At 34.0% G+C, this 26,558-nt stretch overlaps 1 protein-coding gene across 7 annotated transcripts in view; it reads right to left on the bottom strand.

The window, feature by feature from the left end:
* Positions 1-26,558, bottom strand: part of COL24A1 (collagen type XXIV alpha 1 chain) — a 389,632-nt gene that overhangs the window by 204,677 nt on the left and 158,397 nt on the right. For all 7 annotated transcript variants that reach the window (XM_057550626.1, XM_057550622.1, XM_057550627.1 and 4 more), the window contains 4 exons: positions 14,835-14,888; positions 13,211-13,255; positions 9,046-9,099; positions 5,736-5,780 (listed from right to left, as the gene is read on the bottom strand). In XM_057550626.1, coding sequence (XP_057406609.1) covers positions 5,736-5,780; positions 9,046-9,099; positions 13,211-13,255; positions 14,835-14,888 — 198 coding nt within the window. The remainder of the gene's footprint in view (positions 1-5,735; positions 5,781-9,045; positions 9,100-13,210; positions 13,256-14,834; positions 14,889-26,558) is intronic.

Below are 26,558 nucleotides of genomic sequence, written 5' to 3' on the forward strand. Positions count from 1 at the left end.
TTCAATCCCAGCTCTGCTACTTTATTATCTGACCTCAGACAAGTTTAACTTCTCTGAAACATAAGTTTTCTTTTGTATAAAAAAGGAATATTTCCCAGTGTCTTTTGTAAGGATTAAAAGATACAATATATGCAAAGTATCTGGCAGATCACAGATTTTCAATAAATTGTAGCTATTTTTTTTTTATCATATTCAGGTATATATCCTTCTGGTGATGGACTGCATCGTGGATATACATTTCGTATAACTTTCCATTCTCTGAGAAAAATTACCACACCCTGCCAGGTAGGAGATATACACAGCTTTGCAGTGTGCTACAGGTATGTGCAGCTTGAAAACAGAAGGGAGTAGATGACATTTTTTAAGATAAAGGCACTACAGAGGCCCTACAGAGGGGCAATTGATAGAATTTTACTTTGTTCTTTCTGTTTGGCTAAATGGTGTCATCAAGTCTGGGACTTTTCCTCAAGGAAATATGAGTCACTTTTTATGATTTAGATATGTCCACATAAAGCCACCATTCTCCTCTTAATGAAAGAAAGAATAGAACTTGTTAAATAAAACCAGCTGGTATCAAGTTTGATAATAATTTCACAGTAATGCTACGAGAAAGCAGCAAAACTAACCACTGTCTCAAATGAGATTTTGTGTTGAGCACTTCTAAAATATTTTCTTCCAGATCCTTCAAAATCTTTTAAATCTTTCTAACCATTGATTCACAAGGATGCACTTCAAGGTTCCATTTAAAAACAGGACAAACTGATGATTTCCTGACGCAGAGAAAAGAACCTTAGAACTGGAATTCGAGAATTCACATTTGCTTACTAGCTGTGAATTTGAACATATCACATAACTTCAACAAATCTCAGTTTCCTCACTTATAGAATGGCAGTAAGATTTATCTTACAAGGGTTGTTTCAAGATTAAATGAGATAATAGGTCTTCAAAAAATAGACTTCTTTTAATTTCCTCCTCTGACTCCACCTCTACTTGGTCTTGAATGAATTGGTTATAATCCAGCTTAGAATCAGCCAACAGAAGTTCTCTGATTCTAAAGGTTTTATAATGAGAACTGGATTACCTGATTTTGAGGATTATGCATGGCCTTTCCTCTTCCTCTTCCTTTCTGTTCATCAGTCATTTACTATACACTAGCACACCAGGGGGCAGGCAGAATAACAGAGAGAACATGGTAGATTGCTTATGAAATTTGCTAAATGGATAAATTAAGGAGTAAATGAGGTGAAATCAAATAGTTGGATTATATTTTAAGAGCTATAAAGAGAGTCTGGTCAGAGTATAGGACAATCATGAGGAGCTCTTCAAGTGGGCAGAAAAACGGCATCTGAATTTAATGTAATCAAGGTCACTTAATGAAAAAAAATTCCAAATTTTATCTTTAAAATAACAGACTAGGAAAGGATCCTGGGAGTGACTGCTGATCATTTTCCAAAGACACCCCAGTTTCCTGCTATTGAAAAAAGCCTGCATAGTTTTGAGTATCATCAAAAATAAAGAAAACATAAAGTTATCCCACTCATGGAGAAGGCTGTGGATCCACTGCCCCTAAAATATTTAGTCTAGCTCTGTTTGTTCCAACTCCAGAAAGACAGCCAGAGAAAAGAAGCCAAATTGGCAGATGAGAGGAAGACTAGAAAACATTACAATTCTTAGAAAAGAGTCATAGATTCTTAGAATTGGAATTATCCTTAAACATCATAAATACCAATTCCTTACGCTTCCAGAATTCTCCTGATAATCATAAACAGTAATCAAAGGTCTATTATATGCTGGAGACTGACTAGAATCATTCTCTTTTATTGCAGCCTTTGTCCAAACTGTCACCTTAAACAGATCTCAAATACATCCACTTATCTCCACTGCCATCATCTGGCCTGTCATTTTTCTCCCTCGTTTAGTCTACTGAAATAGCGTCCTAACTGGTTACCCTCTTCTACTTCTGCTGCTCACAACCATGTTCCAAGTTCCCAATCCACTGCTACAGAGTGATCTTAAAACACAAATTAAATCATGTCATTGCCTTACTTAGAATACTTCAATGATTCTCCATCTACTTTAGGACCAAGTCCAAAATAATAAACATGGTCCTGAATGATTTGGCTCCTGCCTCCTTCACTAATACCACCTAATACTGCTTTTCCCTTGGTTCACCAAGGTCTATCCACACTGGCTTTCTTTCAGTTCCTCAAAACAGTTAAATGCTTTCCCACTTAGAACCATCACATGTAAGAATAACCACCACCATGGCCATTACAGCTAACATTTATCAAGTTTTCACTATGTGACCAGCTCTGTGCTAAGTGCTTTAAGTGCATTATCATGTTTAATCCTCATAAGAAACTCTATGAGGTAGTTATTATTTTCATACTTTTACTGTTGAGAAAACAAATATTTAGAGAAATTAAGTGACTTGTCTAAAGCAAGGCAAGTGGCACAGGTGGGAAGTATGTTATATTGCATATTCCAGGAGCACTTTTTCCCCCAACTCTTCCCAAGCTAACTCATACCATTCTTTATGGTCACAGCTCATATGGCATTTCAAAAGTCTTCTCTCATCTCCTGATCTAAATTTGGCAACTTTGTCACAGTCCCTTAAAATTTTCATCTAGAGAATGTATTACAGTTTATAATTATATATTTTATGTGATTATTTATTTAATGTCTGTCAAACCTCTGATACACTATAAATTTCATGAAGGCAGGGATCAAATGGTCAATGAATGTGCCTGAATATAAATATAAATATCTGCTGAACAAATGATTGCAGGAAGTCATCCAAATCTAAAGACGAGGTGTTGAATCACTCTACGGAAGAGTCTGAGTGTTAGGAATTCTATTAAAATATTCTTGCCTACAAAAAAAGCTGTTCCCTTATAATGTCTATCCCTTATAATGTCTGTTCCCTTATAAGGCCTATATACTGATTTTAATTCCGGTCTCTTGCCCAGTACTGAAAAAGTATATTCTCTTCCCTTTTACAGCTCTTCAAATAATTTCAGCCTAGAGAATTAAAGACAGAGAGGACTGGCAACTAAGGTGGGATAATTCCAGGTTTATTCATAAAAGAATGCTAGAACGTAGAGGATAATTTCTTTGAAATTAGAGACTTATTTAGGGCACATTTATAGAAATTAATTCTTTGCCTATAGTAAGTAAATGCAAGAGGTATATAGACACAAGATGGGACCACTGTGTCTGGCACTCTCTATCACAAATTGGGTTCTAATTTGTATGAATCTAGAAAGAAACAAAACTGGAGGAGGCTATTAAAAGGGAATTAAATGACCATACAAAAAGTTTGGGAAAAATAAAAACTAGCTATGCAATTACAACTAACCTTAGATATCCCCAAATTACAAGACTGACATCATGAAGTGCAATCGCATTTTCCCATATCTCTTGAGAGTTTTAACAGAGCTCTGGATTAGATGAACTATATTTCTAAGATTTTGAAATTAATATGATAAAATAGAAGTTTGGAATTATCAAGAGCCAAAAATATTCTTCAGGTGTTTTATATATCTTAATTAATTCAATATAACCACTAAAGTTTTTTAAAGTCTTTATCTCCCATCCTTAATGAGGAAGATGGAACCTCAAAGTTGGAAAGGTCCTTTTGTTTCATAACTTATCTGATGCCTAAAACCTCTCTATAATATCTAGGCCAAGTGGCTTTCAGCTAATATTAAAATATCCCCAGCTATGCTAATTAACCTGATGGAAGTGGGGGGATCCTTTCACAATATATCAATATATATATATGCGTATCAAATCATCACATACATTTTAAATATCTTAAATTTTATTTGTCAATTATACCTCAGTAAAGCTGGAAAAAAATCCCCAGCATGGTATAATGCTTTCGATTTTGAGATCTGGATTTTGAGTTTGGAGCTATGGTTTTAAATCTTAGTTTAGCTATTGATCAGCTATGTAACTCTGAACAGGTTACTTACTGTGCTTCAGTTTCCTCATTTCAAAAACTGGAATAACAAAATGTGTCTTTTAAAATTGTTAGAGGGCTTCCCTGGTGGTGCAGTGGTTGGGAGTCTGCCTGCCAATGCAGGGGACACGGGTTCGAGCCCTGGTCTGGGAGGATCCCACATGCCGCGGAGCGGCTGGGCCCGTGAGCCACAATTACTGAGCCTGCGCGTCTGGAGCCTGTGCTCCGCAACAGGAGAGGCCGCGATGGTGAGAAGCCTGCGCACCGCGATGAGGAGTGGCCCCCGCTTGCCGCGACTGGAGAAAGCCCTCGCACAGAAACGAAGACCCAATGCAGCCATAAATAAATAAATAAATAAAAAATTAAAATTGTTAGAGAATTAAATGAAATTCCACAATATAAAATATCACATAGCATTCTGCCTGGCACATAGCGAATGATCCATAATTGTTAATTTCCCTCCAATAACAGAAATCTGCTACCTGCTAAAATAGTCCATTTCCTCTTTGGACAGCACTGGTGATGGGTTACTAGTGAAACCAGTCCAACATTATTAAGCAAATAAAACTTAGAAGTTTGATATGTGTTATTTTAAGAAAAGATGTTCTGTTCTTCATTGTTATTTTAAGTTTGGCTATAAATTTTAGTTTATATATATTTTTAAGCAATTTGTCACTCAAAAATGGCAGAATTTCATTTCTTTAAATTAAATTTAAAAAAATTTGAATGACAGAGAAATACAGATTACATTCATATTTGATGAGAAGCCTTGAATAATTGAATTGATATAAATACTCCATTGAAATTTCCGTTTTGTTTAAAAAAACGGAAAAAAATATTCACCTTCTAGTGACTCAGGATTAAATGGTATGGCAATGATCTTTTAAGACTAAATGGATCATCTCCCTATTTTTATTAATAATTAGTGACAAAAATTACGAGTATCAGAAATGCATTGCTGTTTTACTACCAGGCTAGAAAATATATTTAATTATTTAAGCTCACAAAACAATTTTTAAGAAAATTTATTTTTATTTAAGTTGTAAGATAGGTTATAGAAAATTATATTTGCTCATTTAACCTATTAAATAAATATTGTTATTAAACAGTATCACTTTCTTTGTGACAACCCAGCACACTCTGTAGATAAAGTCACTTGCCTTTCATTAATTTAATTTACTACTTTATATGTTATGTAGGTTCATTTGTTAGAGAATATTGTAGCTGACTTGTCCCATAGAAAAAAAAAAAAAATTACCCCTAACATATCTGATTCAAATACAACATGAAGCCTCCTACTTCCTCAATAATGTAAATTTAAACAAGCCAAACTTCTGAGGAAAGAAATTATGTTTCCCAATGAATTACCTCATGGTTTACTCCAATCTTTCAAATACAAAGAAAAATATCTTCCACCTATTATAATATTTTATGGTTTGATAATTTGTAGTTTTTTAATCATGAAAAACGTTACGGTCAAATTTAGTTTGAAATGATCAGAACTAAATGTAAAGACCAAATATTAGATACAAGAATGTTCCTGAGATCACAAATGTAATTTATATTGGATAAAACTATCAGTATCTGTGTTTTCCCTCATTTCTCTTTTGTAGAGTAGGTTTTATTTGTCACATCACCAATGAATTTAAATTTGTAGCGGGTAAGTATTTTGTATTCTGAATTTTATAAGCATACATCATGCTAACATGATTCCTAAAAATGCTCACAAGATGATTTAAAAGTTGAAAATAAGAGCATAAAATAAGCTTACTGTTTCACCAATCTTCCCAATGTTTCCTTGATCTCCTACTTCTCCCTGTTAATAAAGAATATAAGGTTGCAAAAATGATTATTTTTCAAACAAGATTACTCTCAACATTGCTCCTGTTTTCATTTTAATGTAATTATCTATAACCTAGAAAATCACAAAGAAACTTTCAGTTATTCAAAACTCTTGTTACAGTATTTGTACAGAACGTACGTAGTCTTTCCTGTATTTTCATTCAAATACTATTAACTTGTTTTCTTAAATTACATTCTTCTATTTATGACGTTTAATCACTTTTAAAACACTTTTACAAATAAAATTTAAAAAATAAAATATCTACTGAGGTATACTCTATAAATGGCAGAGTGGTAGGCTGCCACTGTAGAAGATACTAAGAAGAATAAAAATAAAGCCCTTGCACGCAGGAACACTCTCTTTGCTTCAGTAGATAAGGTATCTCACAATGCTGAGCAGAACAAGCAGAACAGAACACACGCTACAGGTAAGTAGTAAAGGAGTTCCTAGGCACAGGCACCCTGTGTGCGCGTGCAGCTAGAGCTGGCTTCACTGGAGAAGTAATGCATGTTCATAATCTTAACCGCAGTTCTGCCGTCCTTAAAGCTCTGAAAACCCAAAGTTTTTCACAACACATTTAGTGGCAAACTTGACCTAACCTGTGTTTATTTGATAGTAATGCTTTTACCTGATCTGAGTGAGGCTACTTATACTCTTGATATAGTTTGATTAATCTGAACATCCTTACATTTCACCATAGAAATATCAATGCGTCTAATTATGGTTGTGCTGTCCCATAGCCTGCTTGCAGTGTTAAGTAAAATACAGTATGTGTGTGTGTGTATATATATATATATATATATATATATATATATATATATATATTACCTTTTTAAAATCCAAACATTAATGGTTTCAAATAATAAATTATGAAACTGTATTTGAGTTGGGCCCTGAAGAACAGGTGATTTTTACACTGGTAATGAGAAAGAGCCATTTTTAGTGGTGAGGAATGGCATGAGCAAAGGCTGAACAAAAGCACAGATTAATGAAAGTAGAAGATTAAGTTCAGGGTACCATATATAGTTAATCTGACAGGAATGTACATTTTATTTATACCAGAGATAGGAAATTAAACCATCAACTGCTGTCTAAAAATTAATAATTATATTGCAGTGTGGGGTAGTTAAACTCACTGAACAATACTGTAGCCACTCATGATATGTAGCTACTCAGCATTTGAAATTAACTTGTCTGAACTGAAATGTGATGTAAGTATAATACACACACTGTATTTCAAAGACTTTGTATAAAAAATCTCATTAATAATTTTAATATTGATTACATGTTGAAATGATAATATTCTTATGTCTTGGGTTACATAAAATATATTACTGAAATTAATCTCTCCTATTTCTTTTCACTTTTTTTTTTTTTACTGTGGCTCACATCTGTGATTCGTATTACATACTCTATTGGATGGTGCTGACTTTAAGCATTGAAACCTAATATTCATATAGGTAATCAGTTTGAAATAAACTTTCAAAGACTATAAAAATTTTCTTTTCTATTTCTGTACACATTTAGATAAATAGTAAAGAATAAAACATTGTAGTAGTAGGTTGGAAATCCTAGTTTTTGACTGATAGTTCATTAGACAGCTTTTGTAGAAAATAATGTGGCAGGATTTTATGTATATATATACAAATATATACATAATATGTATGTGTATATATACATATATATAATTAATTTTCTTTTATTTTCTCCTCCTTACCCAACGCCCCTCTCAAATTCCAACTAGGGAGATGGACCCTTTGTGATATGTAGTCTTAAGGGAGGTCTGTGTTAACAGGCAGAAAGCAAAAGTTGCTTGCAGATTACCTACATTCATGCTTTAGTTTTCAAAGAGCCTGAATGTAGGAGGTGAGTTGTCTTTGAGGGCAAAAAGAGACAGAGAGGAATAATCCCCCAGGCCTAGGGAGAGAATAGAGATCCTAGAGTTCGGTGAAAGGCGGTGACCCTTAACCAACCCCCAAGTGCTGTCCCAGAGTGCCAGGTTCCCCTAAGGGAGTGCCAGGTCCTAGTGAATAGCTATGTAATACACCAAGGAAGAAATTTCAGAGACAAGTATGAGGACTGAACATTAAAGAACTTCCTTCACTTCCTAGGTAACACAGATGCCACCTAGATGCTGGTGTAATTCTAGGGAGAAGGCAGGATGTCAATAATCACTGAGATTGGTCTCTTGCCAGTTTGACTGGATGGTAGCTCACAGGTGGATTTTTTAGAGCTATTTGGCAGTACGGGGATTAAATACAGTAAAGGAGAATGAAGCCTTCTATTTATAAATATCATACTTCTATTTTCTGGGAGTTTTTCTATGTAACTTGAGAGTCAGGTACACATACTCTCCCAAGATAATTTCAGCAACAGACATGCTGACACAATAAAAAATATTTTAGCTCATACTTCTTTATTAATTGACCTCAAAAAGTGTTGTTTGGTTTTTTCCTTAGTTTCTGTATCACAAAAATGAAGAGTTTAATATAAATAATGAACTCTAGCTTTAGGAAATTTAGCAATAAATCTATGATGCAATTCAATTTTTCATTGAATTTTAAATTTGTACAAATCACCAATTCTTATAAGTTTCTTTCAGACCTTAGTGCTGTACATATAAAACCACTGCCCTACTTTATATTTGTTGGTGTTACAAAAAAATCATACAGTACTTGAAAACAAAGCAAGAAAGTAGGTAACACATTTTTTCAATGTCATAAAAGTATGAAGAACACCCAATGATTATGCAGGGTATGTGCTTTCTTAGACTTACTGTATATTATTGATTAAAGGACCCAGACTTCGTGAAAATACACACACACACACACACACACACACACACACACACACACATATAAAATTTTTAAGTGAAGTTATAGTAACTTGTAGATTTCTGTCCAGTGGAATAGACAGCCCTCAAAGTTATGGTTTATTGTCCTGTATCTAACTACACATCTGAACATTCCTTTACTAAAATGTATATCCAATTACATAGACATAGTTATAGTCATAGATATTTATAGACGTATATACAGATACAGATATAGATATAAAGACATATAGCATTTCAAATGCTACTCAATATTTGAACAAGTTTTAACATATGACTGGTTCCTTCAATTAATGAGTTGAATAAAATCTTTGACATGTGTTTATTTTATATTGTTATGAAAGTCATAACTTTATCTTTTTGAAAATTATACTTTGTAACTGGTAATAAAGTCAGTTGCTTTACCTTCAAGCCTTCTGGTCCTGATTCACCTGCATACCCCTTTGGACCTGGTTTTCCCTAGAAGAGAACAGGAAAAAAAAAGATATGTTTAATCATTCTTATTTTTGAAAGTTTCCTAATTTATGAAATTCAGACTATCCTATGAGATGAAACACTTCAAAATTATTAGATAAATGCATTTTATCAAACTCATTAGCCATTCATTCTACCATGTTTGACTGTCTACTTGCCATGCACAGTTCTAGGATAAGATAATTTAAAAAAATAAGTAAAATACATAGTATGTTAGGTAGTGGTAAATTTGAAGAACATCAAATTAAGCAGGAAGGGAGATATAAACTGTTGTGGTAGTTTTGTTAAAATTTTTGGTAAGACTGCCAAAAAAGACCTCACTGAGAGGGTGGCAACTGAGTAAAGACTTTTAAAAAGGCACAAGTTACATGGATATTTGAAGGAAGAGCATTCCAAGCAGAGGCGAAGAGCATGTGTAAAGGCCCTGAGGCAAGAATGTGCCTGTGTGTTGGAGAAACGATGAAGAGTCAATGCAGCTGGAGAGAGTAAGAGAGGAGATGAGTAAGAAGATGAGGGATGAGAAGGGAATGGGGGATATGAAGCCAGGTCATGAAAGGCCTGGCAGGTTACAGTAAGGGCTTTGGCTTTAACTCTGAGTGGCTTTAACTCTTAGCAGGCTTTGAGAAGAGAAGCACCAGGATCTATGTTTTAACAGGATCACTCTGATGTAAGAGCAGAAGCAGGGAGTCCAGAGAGGAGTCTACTGCAATAATCCAAGTGAGAGACGACAGTGACATTATCAGGGTGGGAACAGAGGAGGCTGTGAGAAGTGGTAAGATTCTGTATATAGTTTGAAAGCAGAGCTTCCAGGAATTGCTGATGGGTCATGTGTGGAATGTGAAAGAAAGAGAAGAGTCAAGAATGAACTCAAGAATGAGTTCATTCAGCTTTAATCTGACTAAGGGGCCAAATGAAATGAGGTAGACTGTGGGAGAACAGGTTTGAAGGGTAAATTGAAAGTTTAGCTTTGGACATTTCAGTTTGATAATCTTGTTAGACAGCTAAGTGGAGAGATCTTGTGGTAGTTAATACAAGAGCAGAGCTTAGGGGTAGAAGGTTCTGATCTGAACATATAATTTTGGAAATCACCAGCATTTTGATGGCATTTAAAGCCATAAGAATGGACCAGCTCATCTAGGCAGTGAGTGTAGATAGCAAACCAAGCCCTGGGGAACTCTAAAATTTAGAATTTGAAGAAATGAGGAAAATATGCAAATCTGCTGCCAGAGAACTAGGAGGAAGGTAATACAAGTGAAGAAAGTTTTTCCAGGAGGAGAGTGATCTTGTCAAATCTGAGGGATATAAATATTGAGGGATATAAATATTGAGTAATATGAAGACTGAGAAATGATCACTGAATTCAGCAGCATGGAGGTCATTAATGACCTTCATAATATCAACTGTTTCAGAGTGGCGGGGACAAGAATGGTTTCAGCAGATGGGGTGAGGAGAATAATTGGAAAAAGCATGTAAATCCAATACTTTTGAGAAGTCTTCCTGAAAAGGGAAGGAGAGAAAAGCAAAACCTGGAAGGAAAACTGGAGTCAATACAAATTTTGTTTTTGTTTTTAAGCCAGAAGAAATAATAGTATGTTTATATGCTGATAGGATTGATCCATTAAAGAGAACAAAATTAAGATGCAGGAGAGAGTGGGGAAGATTGCTGGATCAATGTTCTTCAGTAGGCAAGACGATGTAGTATGTAGTGAACGAGTGGAAGTTTTGACCTCACCTAGAAAAATGGCCTGTTCATCCACAATAACAAGAGAGAAGGCACAGTAAATGGCATAGATACAGGGAGGTGGGATAGAAGTGACGGTAGAAACTTGTGAAAGCTCTCTTCTGATTACTTCAATCTTCTCAGGGAACTAAGATGAGAGGTAAAGGGCTAATAGAAGTAAATGGAGTTCAGGAGAAAGTATAAAATAATGATTTAAAAATGTGAAAGTAAATGGGTATGGAAATAGAATTCAGAATGTTATCAAAGGGATAATTACAATGTTTTAAGCATGATGAGTAGGGATATGTGGTGATGAGAGAGATAAGGAGTAATGGAATGGCATTAGAATCAATGAATTGAAATTTCTATTGGGACTGTTGGATTGGGTTACAAGAAAGAATGCACCAGAAAGAAAGGGGATGATGGTTGGGGAATGAGAAGTTTAAAATTGAAAATGAAGAGGTTGCTCTTACTGGTAATGACAAGGTCAAGGGTTTCACCATAGCAGTAAGTAGCTGAAGAGAGTAGAGGATAAGATCCCTGAAGGAGAGAAAGTCCAATATCCTGGAGTAATCTACAGTAGGTGGTTTCTAATATCAAAAAACTGATGTCTGATTACGCAAGATTTGATTAAGGAGATCACTATACCTCAACCAATGTGTTCCAGGAGTAGAAAAAGTGTGTGGGGGGATTGCTAAAAAGAATACTAGTTTATAATATCTACTAGGCATTATATATTTGGATTTTATTACTCCTATTCATTAACAAGTACTCGCATATTCTTCTTTCTTAAAATAAAATAAAGCAAAACAAAACAACCCTCTGGCTCCCATTCTGTTTTGACTACATACAAAAACTTTAGCAACTTAAAATTATATTTAGGATTTCCACCCAAAAAGTTGTTCTAATTTTGGTCTCTGCCTTGCTTGAAATTGTCTAGTGGTTCCCTACCAAGCACAAAATAGAGCAAAGGATAAAAAATTATCCTATTATTGTTAAATATCAATTGCTCTCTAATCAATTTGCAGATATAAAAGAAGAAATGTAGTTAAGAGTCTAAATCATTACAGGACTTTGATATTTACAAAATAATTAATAATACATTTTATTCACACTGTCTGGAAAAAGCCTTAGCAGGAATATTTCTTTCATCTTTAATAATGTAATACTCAGGCACTGCAGTATATTAAGAAATAGTTATACATCACTATCTACATTATGGAAAGAATTGCTCTGGTATCAGGCATTGGCATATTTATAATCTCTTTGAAATCAAGCGATTCAGAGCATCAGTATTGGAACCATCGCTTTTGGTCCTGTTTAAGTTCTGTCATATTATGGTTATCTTGAGCATGTTATGCTTAAGCATATAATATTAAAGCCTTATTATTTTAAATCTAAAAATGCAGTCAATATCTTGCAGGGTTGGTTTCAGATTAGGGAAGATTCCTGAGACAAACTTAGAGCAACACTAGGCCTAAATTAATATTCAACCAATAGTAGCAACAATTAATAACAAATATTATGACTGAGAAGGCAAGAGGTGAACATGGTTTTCCTGTTTTCTAGGGAAGTAAATTTTAAATAAGACCAATTATACTGGAGCACAAGTAACAATGGTCTTTCTGTTATATAACTCACCTCACAAAAAATGAAAAAAACAAAAACAAAAACAACTTTTCTTTTTCTTTCAATAAGAGAGTGGCAGTATATGTGCTAGTTATGTAAAGGTGCAAAAGAAAGAATTACTGTCTCTTTAAATGTAAAAATACTGTAAGAACCTGTACAATATGATGTCCTCAAGTAAAGAATGAGATGTATTTCATGTGAGTCTAATAATGCTTCTTAAAATGTGTTGCACACACCTTAATTACTTCATGATATTGTAAACTTTTGTCATGCATCCCCAAATTCTTAAAAAATTCATTTTCAGAACTTGAAAATAAGAAATTCATGTATTACCACAGAATATTATCTGAAAAAAGAAGTTGGACAGAAAATACGTCTTATTTGCTTTCCATAATTTTACTGACAAACTCAGAAAACAGAAATTTCCAAAATATTACTAAAATGGTTAATGTATTTAGCTTCATATTACTTTTTGAGAAACTTTATAAATAACTTGTACAAATTACTAAGACCGTAAGACTGAAGGAACTGAAGGAATAAGTAAATATGTAATAGGCAAAATATCATTTAAAATATCTCTGGAAAATTTTAGTTATAGGTCTATTTTATTTGGGGGGATTGTATGGCTATAGTTTGTTATAATCTTGGCTCTTTGCTATAACTTAAAATTTGGTGCCATTAAAAAACATTTACAAAACAGTTGCTTTAAGAGAAGCACACTTCGAAAATTATTTATATGATACCTACTCTTGGCCCCAGTTCTCCAAAGGATCCAATTAGTCCTTCTTCTCCCTTAAAAAAGATCAGAACATGTCATGGCCTGATATAAGTATTTAAAAATGTAAACCTGGGCTTCCCTGGTGGCGCAGTGGTTGAGAATCAGCCTGCCAATGTAGGAGACACGGGTTCGAGCCCTGGTCTGGGAGGATCCCACGTGCCGTGGAGCGGCTGGGCCCGTGAGCCACAATTGCTGAGCCTGCGCGTCTGGAGCTTGTGCTCCGCAACAAGAGAGGCCGCGATGGTGGGAGGCCCGCGCACCGCGATGAAGAGTGGCCCCGACTTGCCGCAACTAGAGAAAGCCCTTGCACAGAAATGGAGACCCAACACAGCCATAAATAAATAAATAAATAAGACTTTCTCTTAAAAAAAAAAAACCAAAAAAAAAAAAAATGTAAACCTTATTCCAGTTATTCTGAAATCTGAAGCTCTTTCTGAGATGTAATGAAAATAATAACTGTGATTTTCTTGTATTTTAGAACTATATCACCCCATAATGTTTAAATTTTTTGTGTGACAACCTCATATCTACATTAAGGGGGATATGTATTGTACTACTGGGTTATTTTTCAATTGGTAGATGATATAAGTTAAATATAGAAAATTGAGGGTGGCTAAGAGTGAAAGCTATTAGGGCATCACAAAAATCAGGATTAGGAATCACTGAGATTGTGAATTATGGACAGCCTTTACCTTCTTGGGCTCAATATCTCTGACATAGAGAGAAACTCAATTAAGTTCTTAATATATGAAAATCAATACACATTGGTATGTTAAAAAATTATTAGTACAGAACATGTTTGCTCTTGGCACATTCTGATACTTAATTCATTCAGCAAATATGTTTTTGAGTCTCAGTTCTGTCTTAAGCCTTAGAGATAAAGGTATATCAGATCCTACCCAAATGGAGCTTAATGTCTAGAGTTTCTTTTTGTCTAATTTACAGATCCAATATTTTCGGGATCAAATCAGTTATAATGTCATAAAATATAAAATGTTGTGCATTCTTCTAAGGATTAAACACTGTATGGGTGGATAGAGAATAGAGAAACTTAAAACAAATAATTTTTATACTTTATTCTCTAAGAGAATTAAAAAGTAATAAATGTGTTTATTCTATTTATTGACATATTTTCTAAACATACTGATTTTTTACCTTTAAATAGTTCATATTTACCACATCTGAACAACATTTACAGACCTCTTTAGAAATCCTATATTCTATTTTATTTAATTAAAAACATTTTGCTCAGTCCATAATTCAATTAAAATATAATATATGGGTTAGAAATATAAAATAGACACAAATGTTAAATATAAATTCTGGTACATATAAGTGAGATTCTAGACTCAGATTCTTCAGACATTCCATGGACACCACTACATAAATCACTTAATGAATTCAGAACATTAAAATGATTCCAAATTCCATTCCATAACTGCTAATATAAAATGGTAACTTGAAATCCTTGATGGCAAAAATTGTCCATACTAATGCAAAGTTTTCTTTGAGCAAAAACTAAAGTCCCATAAAAAATAAAAAAGGAAAATCTGAATTAAAAAATTGCTTACTGGATATTTATTTTCTTCATACCTGAGTTCCTTTGAGACCAGGAGGTCCAGGAGGCCCTCTATTTCCAATGAGCCCCTGTAAAGCAATATAAGGACACACAATAAAATTTTTAGCTCAATTAATATATTTTCAATAGGCATTAATCTCAGATGTACAATACTATTTGGTACCATTCATTTCCCATTAGGAAGTTATCAAAATGGGATGGGAGGATAGATAAGCAGAAAACTGCCTGCCATCCAAAAAGGTGGAAAACATATGATAAACTTATTTTTAAACAGTATGTTAATGTTCACATAATCTGCTCCATATGGACACCTTTTCATAAAATGTACTCCTAAATTTAAAGCAATAGGCCCGATTGTTAATCTTATACTAGTACAATAAAAAGATAATAGAGTGTCCACAAAGTCTGAAAACAGATGGAGAAGATATATAGTGTTTTAATATCTGTTAAGAGACTAGCAAACTCTGGAACACATTATTCATATGAAATGTTCAACTTACTTCCTTTCTTGATGCAGGCTAGTGAAAAGAGAGGAAAATTTGCAGAAGAAAGTAACAATCTGAACATGATTAGGAATTTCAAGATTAAAAGAAAACTTTTGTTAATCTAAATGCATGTTGTTAAAAACCAAATACTCTTTTTTTTTTTAATTTACTTTTTTTTTGGCTGTGTCATGCAGCATGTGGGACCTTAGTTCCCCGACTAGGTATTGAACCTGCACCCACTACAGTGGAAATGCGGTGTCCTAACCATTAGACCACCAGGGAAGTCCTCAAATGCTCTTTGAATAACAATTCATCCAAGTAACTAAAACAAAAACCTTCCTATTTCAGAAAACACTGTATATCATCTATTCAACATGGCAACATTTTTCATTTTGTTTTGTTCCCCTAACTATGCAATGTGTCAAAGTTTTAAGTAAATCTCTTTTAAAAAACTACCTTTGCATTATTGCTCTTAGTAAGTCTATAACCATTAAATGGTTTTATCTAATTTTTAACTGTAACAAATAACTATGCCAAATAGCAGACCTACCCATGTGACTGATCTTTAGTTTGGAATGGAGCAGAGTGACAAAACTGCATGAGAATCTTTCCTTCATGATATATCTTGGTCTATCATTGCTATGTTCTAACACAATCAAAAAATGAAAAACTCTTCATCGGTTTAAAAGTCTGTAATATATTATTATTCTGTACATAAGCACCATTCAAGAAACTGCATCAGTTTAGGCAATAACCTAGCTGTTTTGCGCAGCTTTCTTACTTTTAATAGGAAGAGATGGATTATTGAAATGAGAGTATACTGTTCTATGCAAGTCCAACATATATTCTTTTTTTAGGCAAAAACATCCTAATTTTCCTTCAGGAAACAGTCTTTCCCCATGTGGTTTGAGGGGAGGTGACTCTACCCCTGACTAAATTTAAGGGTGGATATGTGACAGGGACCTAAGTCAGCATATTCTACATCCCTAGAAACAGTGGTTGGTTCAGTAATGAGCCAGAAACCCAAGTTAGTCCAACTAAAGAAAATTTTGGACTACAGTGGAACAACTGGGAAGACAGGATAGCATTAAGGATGATGTAAACCTAAACAGAAGGAAACTATGAAGGGGAGAGAACCTGAGAATGAAATCAATGAATTAACAAATGGAGTGATTGGGTTCTTATGATGTTTTGGGGGGTCCTGGGTATAGTTGTGTTTGAATTCCTAAACTTCTCATATATTTGTACAATCATATTTTAGTTGAGTTTCCATTACTTACAACTGAAAGAATCCTAACGGATACAATGACTTCTAAATCTTAATATCCAAAATGCTCTTGTAGAACTCTAAGTAATAGGTTTTTAAATGTTTAGACTGAAGGTCAGAATCAGAATGCTGTGATATTTAAATTCCACCACAGGATAGCTAATGTTTAGTTATTTAATTCATGTGTTCATTCAGTTTTTTCATCTGACATTTTATTAATTTTCTACTATGTGTAAGGTCCAGTAAAAAGCACAACATGAGGCCTGGAGTATACAAATATAAATGAGACACAGTCCCTGTTCTCAATGAATTCATAATTTATTATGGGAGAAGGCAATTTAAAATAAAAATCAGAATATGAGTTATAACAGAAATAGAAGTATAAGCAAAGTGAAAAAGGGGACTTAGATGAAGAAGCAAAATCTTTTCTGGGAGGATCAGAAATTTTGTAATATGTGAAAATAATTTTGTATTGAATTATGATAGGTTAATAAAACATGTAGCTAAAAATAAGCACACAACAAAAACTTATCAACAATTGCAAGGTCTCAAAAGGCATTAATAAAGGTACAATTTTAGGTTGGAGCATATGTTTAAGAAACTGGCTTAGCTCCATACCCAGGGTGTAACCGGAAGAGGGGTGAGTTATCTAAGAGAACTAGATTCTGCTATTCCCTCACTGCAGCTATTTACCCTAGGGAAGTGGCACCCTGACTAAAAACCAAAAATAACCATTTCAGGGAGGCTAATAAGCCCAGGTTCCTTTTTCCTTTCTCTTCCAAGACTACCTTATAATCTTAAAAGAATAAAAGCCATATTAAGGGGGAAAAAAACTAGTTATATGCTGTTTACATGAAACACATCCAAAACATAAAAACGAGGAAAATGAAATTTCAAAGAATGGGAAGAGATATGCAAGTGATTTACCAGCCTCAAAATAGCTGGAGTAATTATATTAATGTTAGATCTAATAGACTTTAAGGTAAAACAGATTATTAGCATTAAGAGGGTCACTCAATAATGATAAAAGGCTATGGTCACTGGGAAGAGAAAAGACAACTTTTATGCATTTAGTAACACAACTTTTAAATACATACATTAAAAACTGATAAGGATAAATTGATAAATCCACTATTAGAGAGGAAATTTTAACACATCTCTGCCAGAAATTAGTAGGTCAAGCAGATAAAATCAGTAGGAACAGAAAAAACTTAAATAGCAAAATTAATAAACTTGATCTAATGGCCATATATAGAAAACTGAATCCCCAAATTGGAGTTTACACAGTCTTTACAAGCATACATGAAAGATTATGAAAACTAAAAGATACCCACAAGAAAGGATATCTATCAACAGTTCTATCAGTTAAAAAAGTGTAGTATTATCTATACAGTGCATTACTATACAGTGAAAATGAACATGCTGTAATAATATGGATCAACCTAGAATGAGCTGAAAAGATAAGATTGAGTGAAAGAAGAAAGTAACTGAAGAATGTATATACAGTAAGTCCCCTATATACGAATGAGTTCCGTTCCGAGAGCACGTTCGTGCGTCCAATTTGTTCCTAAGTCCAATGAACTTAGCCTAGATACCCAACTAACACAATCGGCTATATATATCACTGCTGCTTTTATGCTTGCTTCCGGACTTCCTGGGCTTGAAATAAAGATAGTGGACTACTGTACTCTATACAGTACTGTACAGTATACAAAAGCACAACCACTTGTAGAGGACACAAGCACGTGAAAATGTACACCAGACACATGAACTAACTTACGTGACTGGACATGCGAATGCACATTTCGCATCTTTGAAAGTTTGCAACTTGAAGGGTCGTATGTAGGGGACTTACTGTAGTATGATTTTATTTATATGAATTTCAAAAACAAGAAAAATTACAAATATTATCAGTATATACATAGATGGTAAAAGTATGACGAAAACAAGAGAATGGTTAACTGTTAATGCCAGAAGGGAAGAGACAGATATGATTAGTGAGGGATGCACAAGGGGATTCCAATGATCTATTTCTTACCAATAATAGGGTTTGTTTTATTATTATTTTTAAAACTGTGTACATGTTTCATATTTATCATGTTAAACACACAACAAATTTTTTTGAGTTTTTAAATATTTTCATTTTTTTGGGGGGGTATGGTTGCTTTACAATGTTGTGTTAGTTTCTGCTGTACAGCGAAGTGAATCAGCTATATGTATACATATATCCCTTCGTTTTTGGATTTCCTTCCCATTTACGTCACCACAGAACATTAAGTAAAGTTCCCTGTGCTATACAGCAGGTTCTCAATAGTTATCTATTTTATACGTATTAGTGTGGATATATCAATCCCAAACTCCCAATTCATCCCACCCCTTCTTTCCCCACTTGGTGTCTGTACGTTTGTTCTCTACGTCTGTGTCTTTATTTCTGCCTTGCAAACAGGTTCGTCTGTACCATTTTTCTAGATTCCACATATATGCGTTAATATATGATATTTGTTTTTCTCTTTCTGACTTACTTCACCCTGTATGATATATATAATGGAAACACATAAAAATTTTTAATGTAAAATGTATAAAATCTGAAATTGAGTTTGAATTCCAGCTCTGAAGCTTACTAGGGACATGACCTTAGTATCCTTATCTGTAGAATCATGTTATCATAAGCATCATAAGGTAATAAATTTTATTTGTTACAACAAATAAAATGGTACCTGGAATATAACAGAGACTCAATAAATATTATTTCCTTCTTCTTATTCACTGTACATTGATTAGTGTTTGCAACAGTTTCTGAACTGGTATTTTGCTTATCTTCCCTATGCATTCACCAAATTCATAACAATAATTTACTATTATTATTCTTCCTAAAACATCTCTTTCATCATCTCACTCCTCTCAATATCTTCCACAGAGAAAAAGAATAGAGCTCTTGTATGCAACTGAAGTTAAGTTGTTATCAGCTTAAAATAGAGCATTATAACCATAGGATGTTTTATGTAAGCTCCATGGTAATCACAAAGAAAATACTTATAAAAGATACACAAAAGGAAATCAGGAAGGAATCAAAGCATGTCACTGCAAAAAAAAAAAAAATCAATGAAACATAAAGGAAAATAGCAAGAAATGTAAGAGGGACAAAGAAGTTACAAGACAGAAAGCAATAACAATTAACAAAATGACTATAGTAAGTCCTTCCTGATCAGTAATTACTTTAACTGTAAATGGATTAAAGTCTGCAATCAAGATTTAAAGTGGCTGAATAAAAAAAAAATCCATAGTTGTATCTATGAGAGACTAAATTTAGATTTAAGGACACACATAGGATGAAAGTGAAAGGATGGAAAAGATACTCCATGCAAATGATAACCTAAAGAGAGCAGGGGTGTCATACTTACATCAGATAAAACAGACTAAGTCAAAACTATCTCAAGAAACAAATAAGGACATTGACCAATGATAACTTTCTTCATTAATTTGCCAGAAAATATAACTATTATTCATAAATATGTACACAATATCAGAGTACCCAAATACATTAAGCAAAAACTGACAGAATACAGAGAGAGCAACACAATAAATGCAAGAGATTTCAATACCCTACTTTCAATAATTGATACAACAACCAGATAGAAGATCAATAAGGGAACAGAGGATCTGAACAATGGCATTGAGCAAATTGACCTAATAGACATATACAGAACAAAGCAGCAGAATACACATTCTTTTCAAGCACACACAAAACATTCTCCAGCATAGCTCACATATTAGGTCACAAAGCGAGTTTTTAAAATATATAATAAGATTGAAATCATACCAACTATCTTTTCTAACCTCAATGGAATCAAACTAGAAATCAATAGTAGAAGGAAAAGTGAAAAGTTCACAACTAGGTGAAAATTAAACAACACACTTCTGAAGAACCAAAGACAAAATCAAAATGGAAATTAGAAAATATCTTGAGACAAATAAAAATGAAAACACAACATACCAAAATTTATGGGATGCAGCAAAAGCAATACTAACAGGGAATTTTATGGTGGTAAACATCTACATTATAAAAGGAGAAAGATCTCAAATAAATTACCTAACATTACACCTCAAGGAACTAGAAAAAGGAGAACAAATTAAGTCCAAAGTTAACAGAAGAAATAAAATAATGAATATTAGAAGAGAAATAAATGAATTAAGAGTAGAAAAACAACAGAAAAAAATCAACAAAACTAGAAGTTGATTCTTTGAAAAGATCAATAAAATTGACGTCTTTAGCTAGACTAAGGAAAAGTAAGATAAGGTTCAAATAAAATCAGAATGAAACAAGGCAAATTAGAACTAATGACACAGAAATAAAAAGGATCACAAGAGACTTATATCAGCAACAAACTGGATAACCTAGAAGAAATAGATAAAATTCCTAGAAACATACAACCTACCAAAACTGAATCATGAAGAAACAGAAAATATGAACAGATCTATAACTAACAAGGAGATTGAATCAGTAATCAAAAACTCCTAGTAAATAAAAGTCTAGGACCAGATGACTTCACTAGAGAAGTCTACCAAACATTACAAAAAGAATTAACGTAAATCCTTCTGAAACTCTTCCAAAAAACTGAAGAGAAGGGAATACTTCCAAACTCATTTTATGAGGCCAGCATTACCCTGATACCAAAGCCAAATAAAGACACTACAAGAAAATAAAATCACTGGCCAATATCTCTGATGAATATATATGCAAAAGTCCTTGGAAAAACTAGCAATTGGGGGGCAGTCCAAGATGGCATCTCCTCCCACGGACACACCAAATCTACTGTTACATACAAAACAATTACCACTGAAAAAGAACTAGCTAAATAGCTCCTCCAAGACATAGGATAAAAGAGGTACATTTAAATAGGTAGGAGAGGTAGACATGTGGTTTCACCAAAAAACCCACCTCCATTAAGCAACCCACAATAGGGAGGGCTCTCATGGGTCTGGAGCTACTTCCTGAGATGCAAGGGGTTTGTGTCAAACCTTGATACCTGAACTGAAAAAATGAGGCCCCCAAAACATCTGGCTTTGGAAACCTAATGGGACTCAATCCAGGGGAACTGGGGGGCTGTGAAATCTGAGATACTCCTTTTGAGTGATTCACGCATGGTCTCACACTTCCTGAGACTCAGTGTAAAGGCAGCAGTTAGAGAAGTGCCTGGACTATATGTGAAGGAGATTCATTTGTTAATCTTAAAGTGACTGCTGGAGGGGCAGGTATGAGTTGGGACTTTGCGGATGGAGGTTCTGGTGAACACCATTTTTGCACTCTCTCTATACCTTGCTAGCACAAGTGGGTGCACAGAGACACAGCCTCCCTAAAGCACAGTATTGTAAGTCAACTATACTTCAATAAAAAAGAGTACATTAAAAGTATCATACACCAAAATCAAGTGGGATTTATCCCAGGGATGCAAGGATGATTCAAAATCTCTGCATCAAATCAAGGTGATACAACACACTAACAAAATAAAATATAGAAATCATATGACCATCTCAATAGATGTAAAAAAAAGCATTTGACAAAATTAAACATCCACTTATGATTAAAAAAGAACCCCTCAACAAAGTGGGTATAGAGGGAATGTACCTCCACATAATAAAGTCCATATATGACAAATCCACAGCTTATATCATATTCAACAATGAAAAGCTGAAAGTTCTTTTTCTAAGATCAGAAACAATAAAAAGATACCCACTTTTGCCACTTTTAATCAACATAGAATTGAAAGTCTGAGCCACAGCAATTAGGGAAAGAAAGGAAGGAAGAAAGAAAGAAAGAAAGAAAGAAAAGGCATCCAAATTAGAAAGGAAGAAGTAAAACGGTCACTATTTGCAGATGACTCGACACCATATATATAAAACCATAAAGAGTCCACCAGAAAACTGTTAGAAGTAATAGATGAATTGAGTAGAGTTGCAGGATACAAAATCAATACACTGTTGCATTCTTATACACTAATAACCATCAAAAAGTGAAATTAAGAAAACAATCCCATTTACAATTGCACCCAAAAGAATAAAGCACATGGGAATAAATGTAACCAAGGAGGTGAAAGACCTGTACACTGAAAACTATGAGACATTGATGCAAGAAATTAAAAAGTACACAAATAAATGGAAAGATAGTCCACTATAACAGTGGTCTCTAACCTTTTTGGCACCAGGGACCAGTTTCGTGGAAGACAATTTTTCCATGGATAGTGGGGGGGTTTTGGTTCAGGCAGTAATGCAAGCGATGGGGAGTGATGGGGAGCAGCAGATGAACCTTCGCTTGCTTGCCCGCCCCTCACCTCCTGCTGTGGGGCCCAGTTCCTAACAGGCCCCACAGGGTACCTGTCCGCGGCCTGGGGGTTGGGGACCCCTGCACTACAAAACATTACTGACAGAAATTAAAGAAGACACAAACAATGGAAAGACATCCCATATTCATGGACTGGAAGACTTAATATTCTTAAAATGCCCATACTGCCCAAACCAATCTACAGATTCAATGCAATCCTTAGCAAGATTCCAATGGAATTTTTTGCAGATAGAGAAAAAAAAATAATTCTATAATTTATATGGAACCAAAAAGGACCCTGACCAAAACAACTTTGAGAAAGAATAACACTTCTTGATTTCAAAACATATTACAAAGCTACAATCATCAAAACAGTTTTGTACTAGCAAAAAGACAGAGATATAGACCAATGGAACACAATAGAGCCCAGAAATAAACTGATACTTATACCATCAAATGGTCTTTGATAAGGGTGCCAAGACTAAACAATGGAGAAAAGGTAGTTTTTTCAACAAATGGTGTTAGGAAAACTGGATATCCACATGCAGAAGAATGAAATTGAACCTTATCTTACATGATACACATAAATCAACTTAAAATACACTTATATCAATAAGCAAATGGATTAAAGACTAGTAATCCCTGAACCATAAAACTCCTAGAAGAAAATATAGGCAGAAACCTCCTTGACATCAGTCTTGGTGATGATTTTTTGGATTTGGCACCAAATGCAAAGGAAACAAAAGCAAAAAGAGACTACTGGGACTACATCAAACTAAATACTTCCGCACAGTAGAGAAAACAGACAACCAAGTGAAAAGACAACCTAAAGAATGGGAGAAAATATTTGCAAACCAAATACCTGACAGGGTTCAATATCTGAAATATATAAGGAACTCCTACAACCCAATAGCAAAAATCAAATAACACAATTAAACTAATGGGCAAAGGACTTGAACACATACTTCTGGAAATAAGATGTACAAATGGCCAAGAGGCACATGAAAAATTGTTCAACATCACTAATCATCAGGGAAATGAAAATCAAAGCCATAATGAGAGACCACTTCACACCTGTTAGGATGGCCATTATAAAACAAACAGAAAATAACAAGTACTGGCAAAAATGTAGAGAAATTTGAACCCTTGTGCACTGTTGGTGAGAATGTAAAATGGTACAGCCAGTATGAAATCAGTATGGCAGTTCCTCCAAAAATTAAAATAGAACTACCATATGATCCAGCCATCCCACTTCTGGATATTATACAGAAGAATTAAAAACAGGATTTCAAGAGATATCTGCACTACCATGTTCACACAGGCATCCCTTATTTTATTAAGCTTCACCTTATTGCACTTCACAGATACTGCATTTTTTACAAGTTGAAACTTTTTGGCAACCCTGTATTGTCAGATGATGGTTAGCATTTTTTACTAATAAAGTATTTTGTAATTGAGGTATGTACATTTTTTAGACATAATGCTATTGCATACTTAATAGACTACAGTATAGTATAAACATAACTTCTGTATGCATGGGAAACCAAAAAATTTGTGTGACTGGATTTGTTGTGATATTTGCTTTGTTGCAGTGGTGTGGAACTGAAACTGCAAAATCTCCAAGGTATGCCCATAGGTGGAAACAACCTTACTGTTCATTGACGGATGAGTGAATAAAGAAAATGTGGGTTTTTGGACTATTGGATAATGGACTATTATTATGCAGCCTTTAAAAAGAACAAAATTCTATTTTGTTTCACTGTGTAAATTTTGTGCACATCCTTTTGGGTGTATTGATAAACAAACTAATATGCAAGTCATTTTTGGGGGGGTCCAAATACTAGCTACAAATTTTCTATGCAGTAAACATGGTTTATATATAAACTGTAAATTTATCCAACTAATTTGTTGAAATAATTCCAATGAATTGGAACTGTTAGGACTAAGGATATCCCAAATTTATAGTTTTGAGTCCAAACTAGATTTTCCCTTACTATATAGGCAGGACCTCATCAATCTTGTCCCCCAGTGTTTACGTGGGTATGTTTCCTAAAACTGTACAAATGTTAAATTTCTAATCTTTGGTAATATGATATTACAAAAAAATTGCTTTTATTCTGTTATTGTTCAGCTCAGTCATCTTCATATATGCTTAATCCTTCCTAGTTACTTGTGTTATTTCATTTTCTTCTGTTTTTTTTTTTTCCCATTCCTCTTGGTATATCGACATCTTCATTACTGGTTTCTAAGCACTCATTTATGACTAAGGATGTTAACCATATGTCATACAATGCAAATGAAATACCATATTTTATTGCCATCAATTTGCTATAGTGTTTTGTATTTCGGTTGTGTATTAAAATATAAACATGTTGTGCTTTTAAAAATAAAAAAATAAATAAAAAGAACGAAATTTTGACATAGGCTATAATATGGATTAACCCTGAAGTCCTTATGCTAAGTGAAATAAGCCAGTCCCAGAAAGACAAATATTGCATGATTCTACTTATATGACGTATCTAAAGTAGTCAGACTCATAGAAGCAGAAAGAGAGTGTTGGTTGCCAGTGGTTGGGGGAGGTAGAAATTGGAGTTGCTGTTAAATGGGTATAGAGTTTGAGTCATGCAAGATGAAAACATTCTAGAGATCTGCTGTGTAAAAATATGCATATAGTTAACAGTACTGTACTGTACACTTAAAATTTTGTTGAGAATAGATTCTATGTTTTATGCTTTTCACCACAATTAAAAAAAAAACTTCCATGGGCTTATTAGCATTCAAGCTCCTCAACTTTATATTTAAGATCAGTCACAATCTACCTACTAACTTTTTTTTTTTAAGTCAGGTAGGTTTATTTCCATACCTCCATCATTGTGTTGGTTTTGCACCTGTTGCATAAAATCTCTCATTCCTTCGTTCTACTTGGCCAAATCCAACTCATCCAACTCAAATCCCGATTTCTCTATGAAGTCTCTCAGAAAAATGGCCATACAAATTATTCTCTTCTCTGAGCTCCTTATCCATTTATTATGTGCTGCCTAGTTTACTTTTTAACTTTTCACATGTGGAAATCTCATGTTTCCAGTGGATTACAAGTTCCTAGTAGACAGAAGAGCATGTTTTAATCTTATTTCCAAGTAATTGCTTAACAAAGTCCATTGCCCGCTGTATAAACTCAATAAATATTTCTCAGCTGACTAAATACTGCCTGGAAAATAAAATGGTTAAAATAAGAAATCTGTGAACAAAATCTTGATTTTGGAATGTGAATCTTCAGGGCTGGCTTGAGGTGATCTCAGAAAACTATTTAGGAATGCATTTTCCTCTCATTAAGTTAGTTCATCAGATCTATTATAACTAATATAACTAATCTGTTAGTTATACAGATAAACACATAACATATTTTAATAACTCAGTGTAAAAATTATTTCCATATATTCTGTAACATAACCGCACGAATAGGCTTTTTCTAAAAACCTACTAGGGATGTTATACAACAAACAAGAACAGTCTGCATTACCATCCTTAATTTCATAACCAAAGTAACAACATAAACCATTATGGCAACAAATAAGTTATTCCTCTGTTTACTGGAGAACAGAGAATATTTATTGGGTACTCACTTTCTGCAGTAAGCAGCAACGGATGTGGTTTTGCTAATGTTATG

This window comes from Balaenoptera acutorostrata, chromosome 1, assembly GCF_949987535.1.
Source record: "Balaenoptera acutorostrata chromosome 1, mBalAcu1.1, whole genome shotgun sequence".
Lineage (NCBI taxonomy): Eukaryota > Metazoa > Chordata > Mammalia > Artiodactyla > Balaenopteridae > Balaenoptera > Balaenoptera acutorostrata.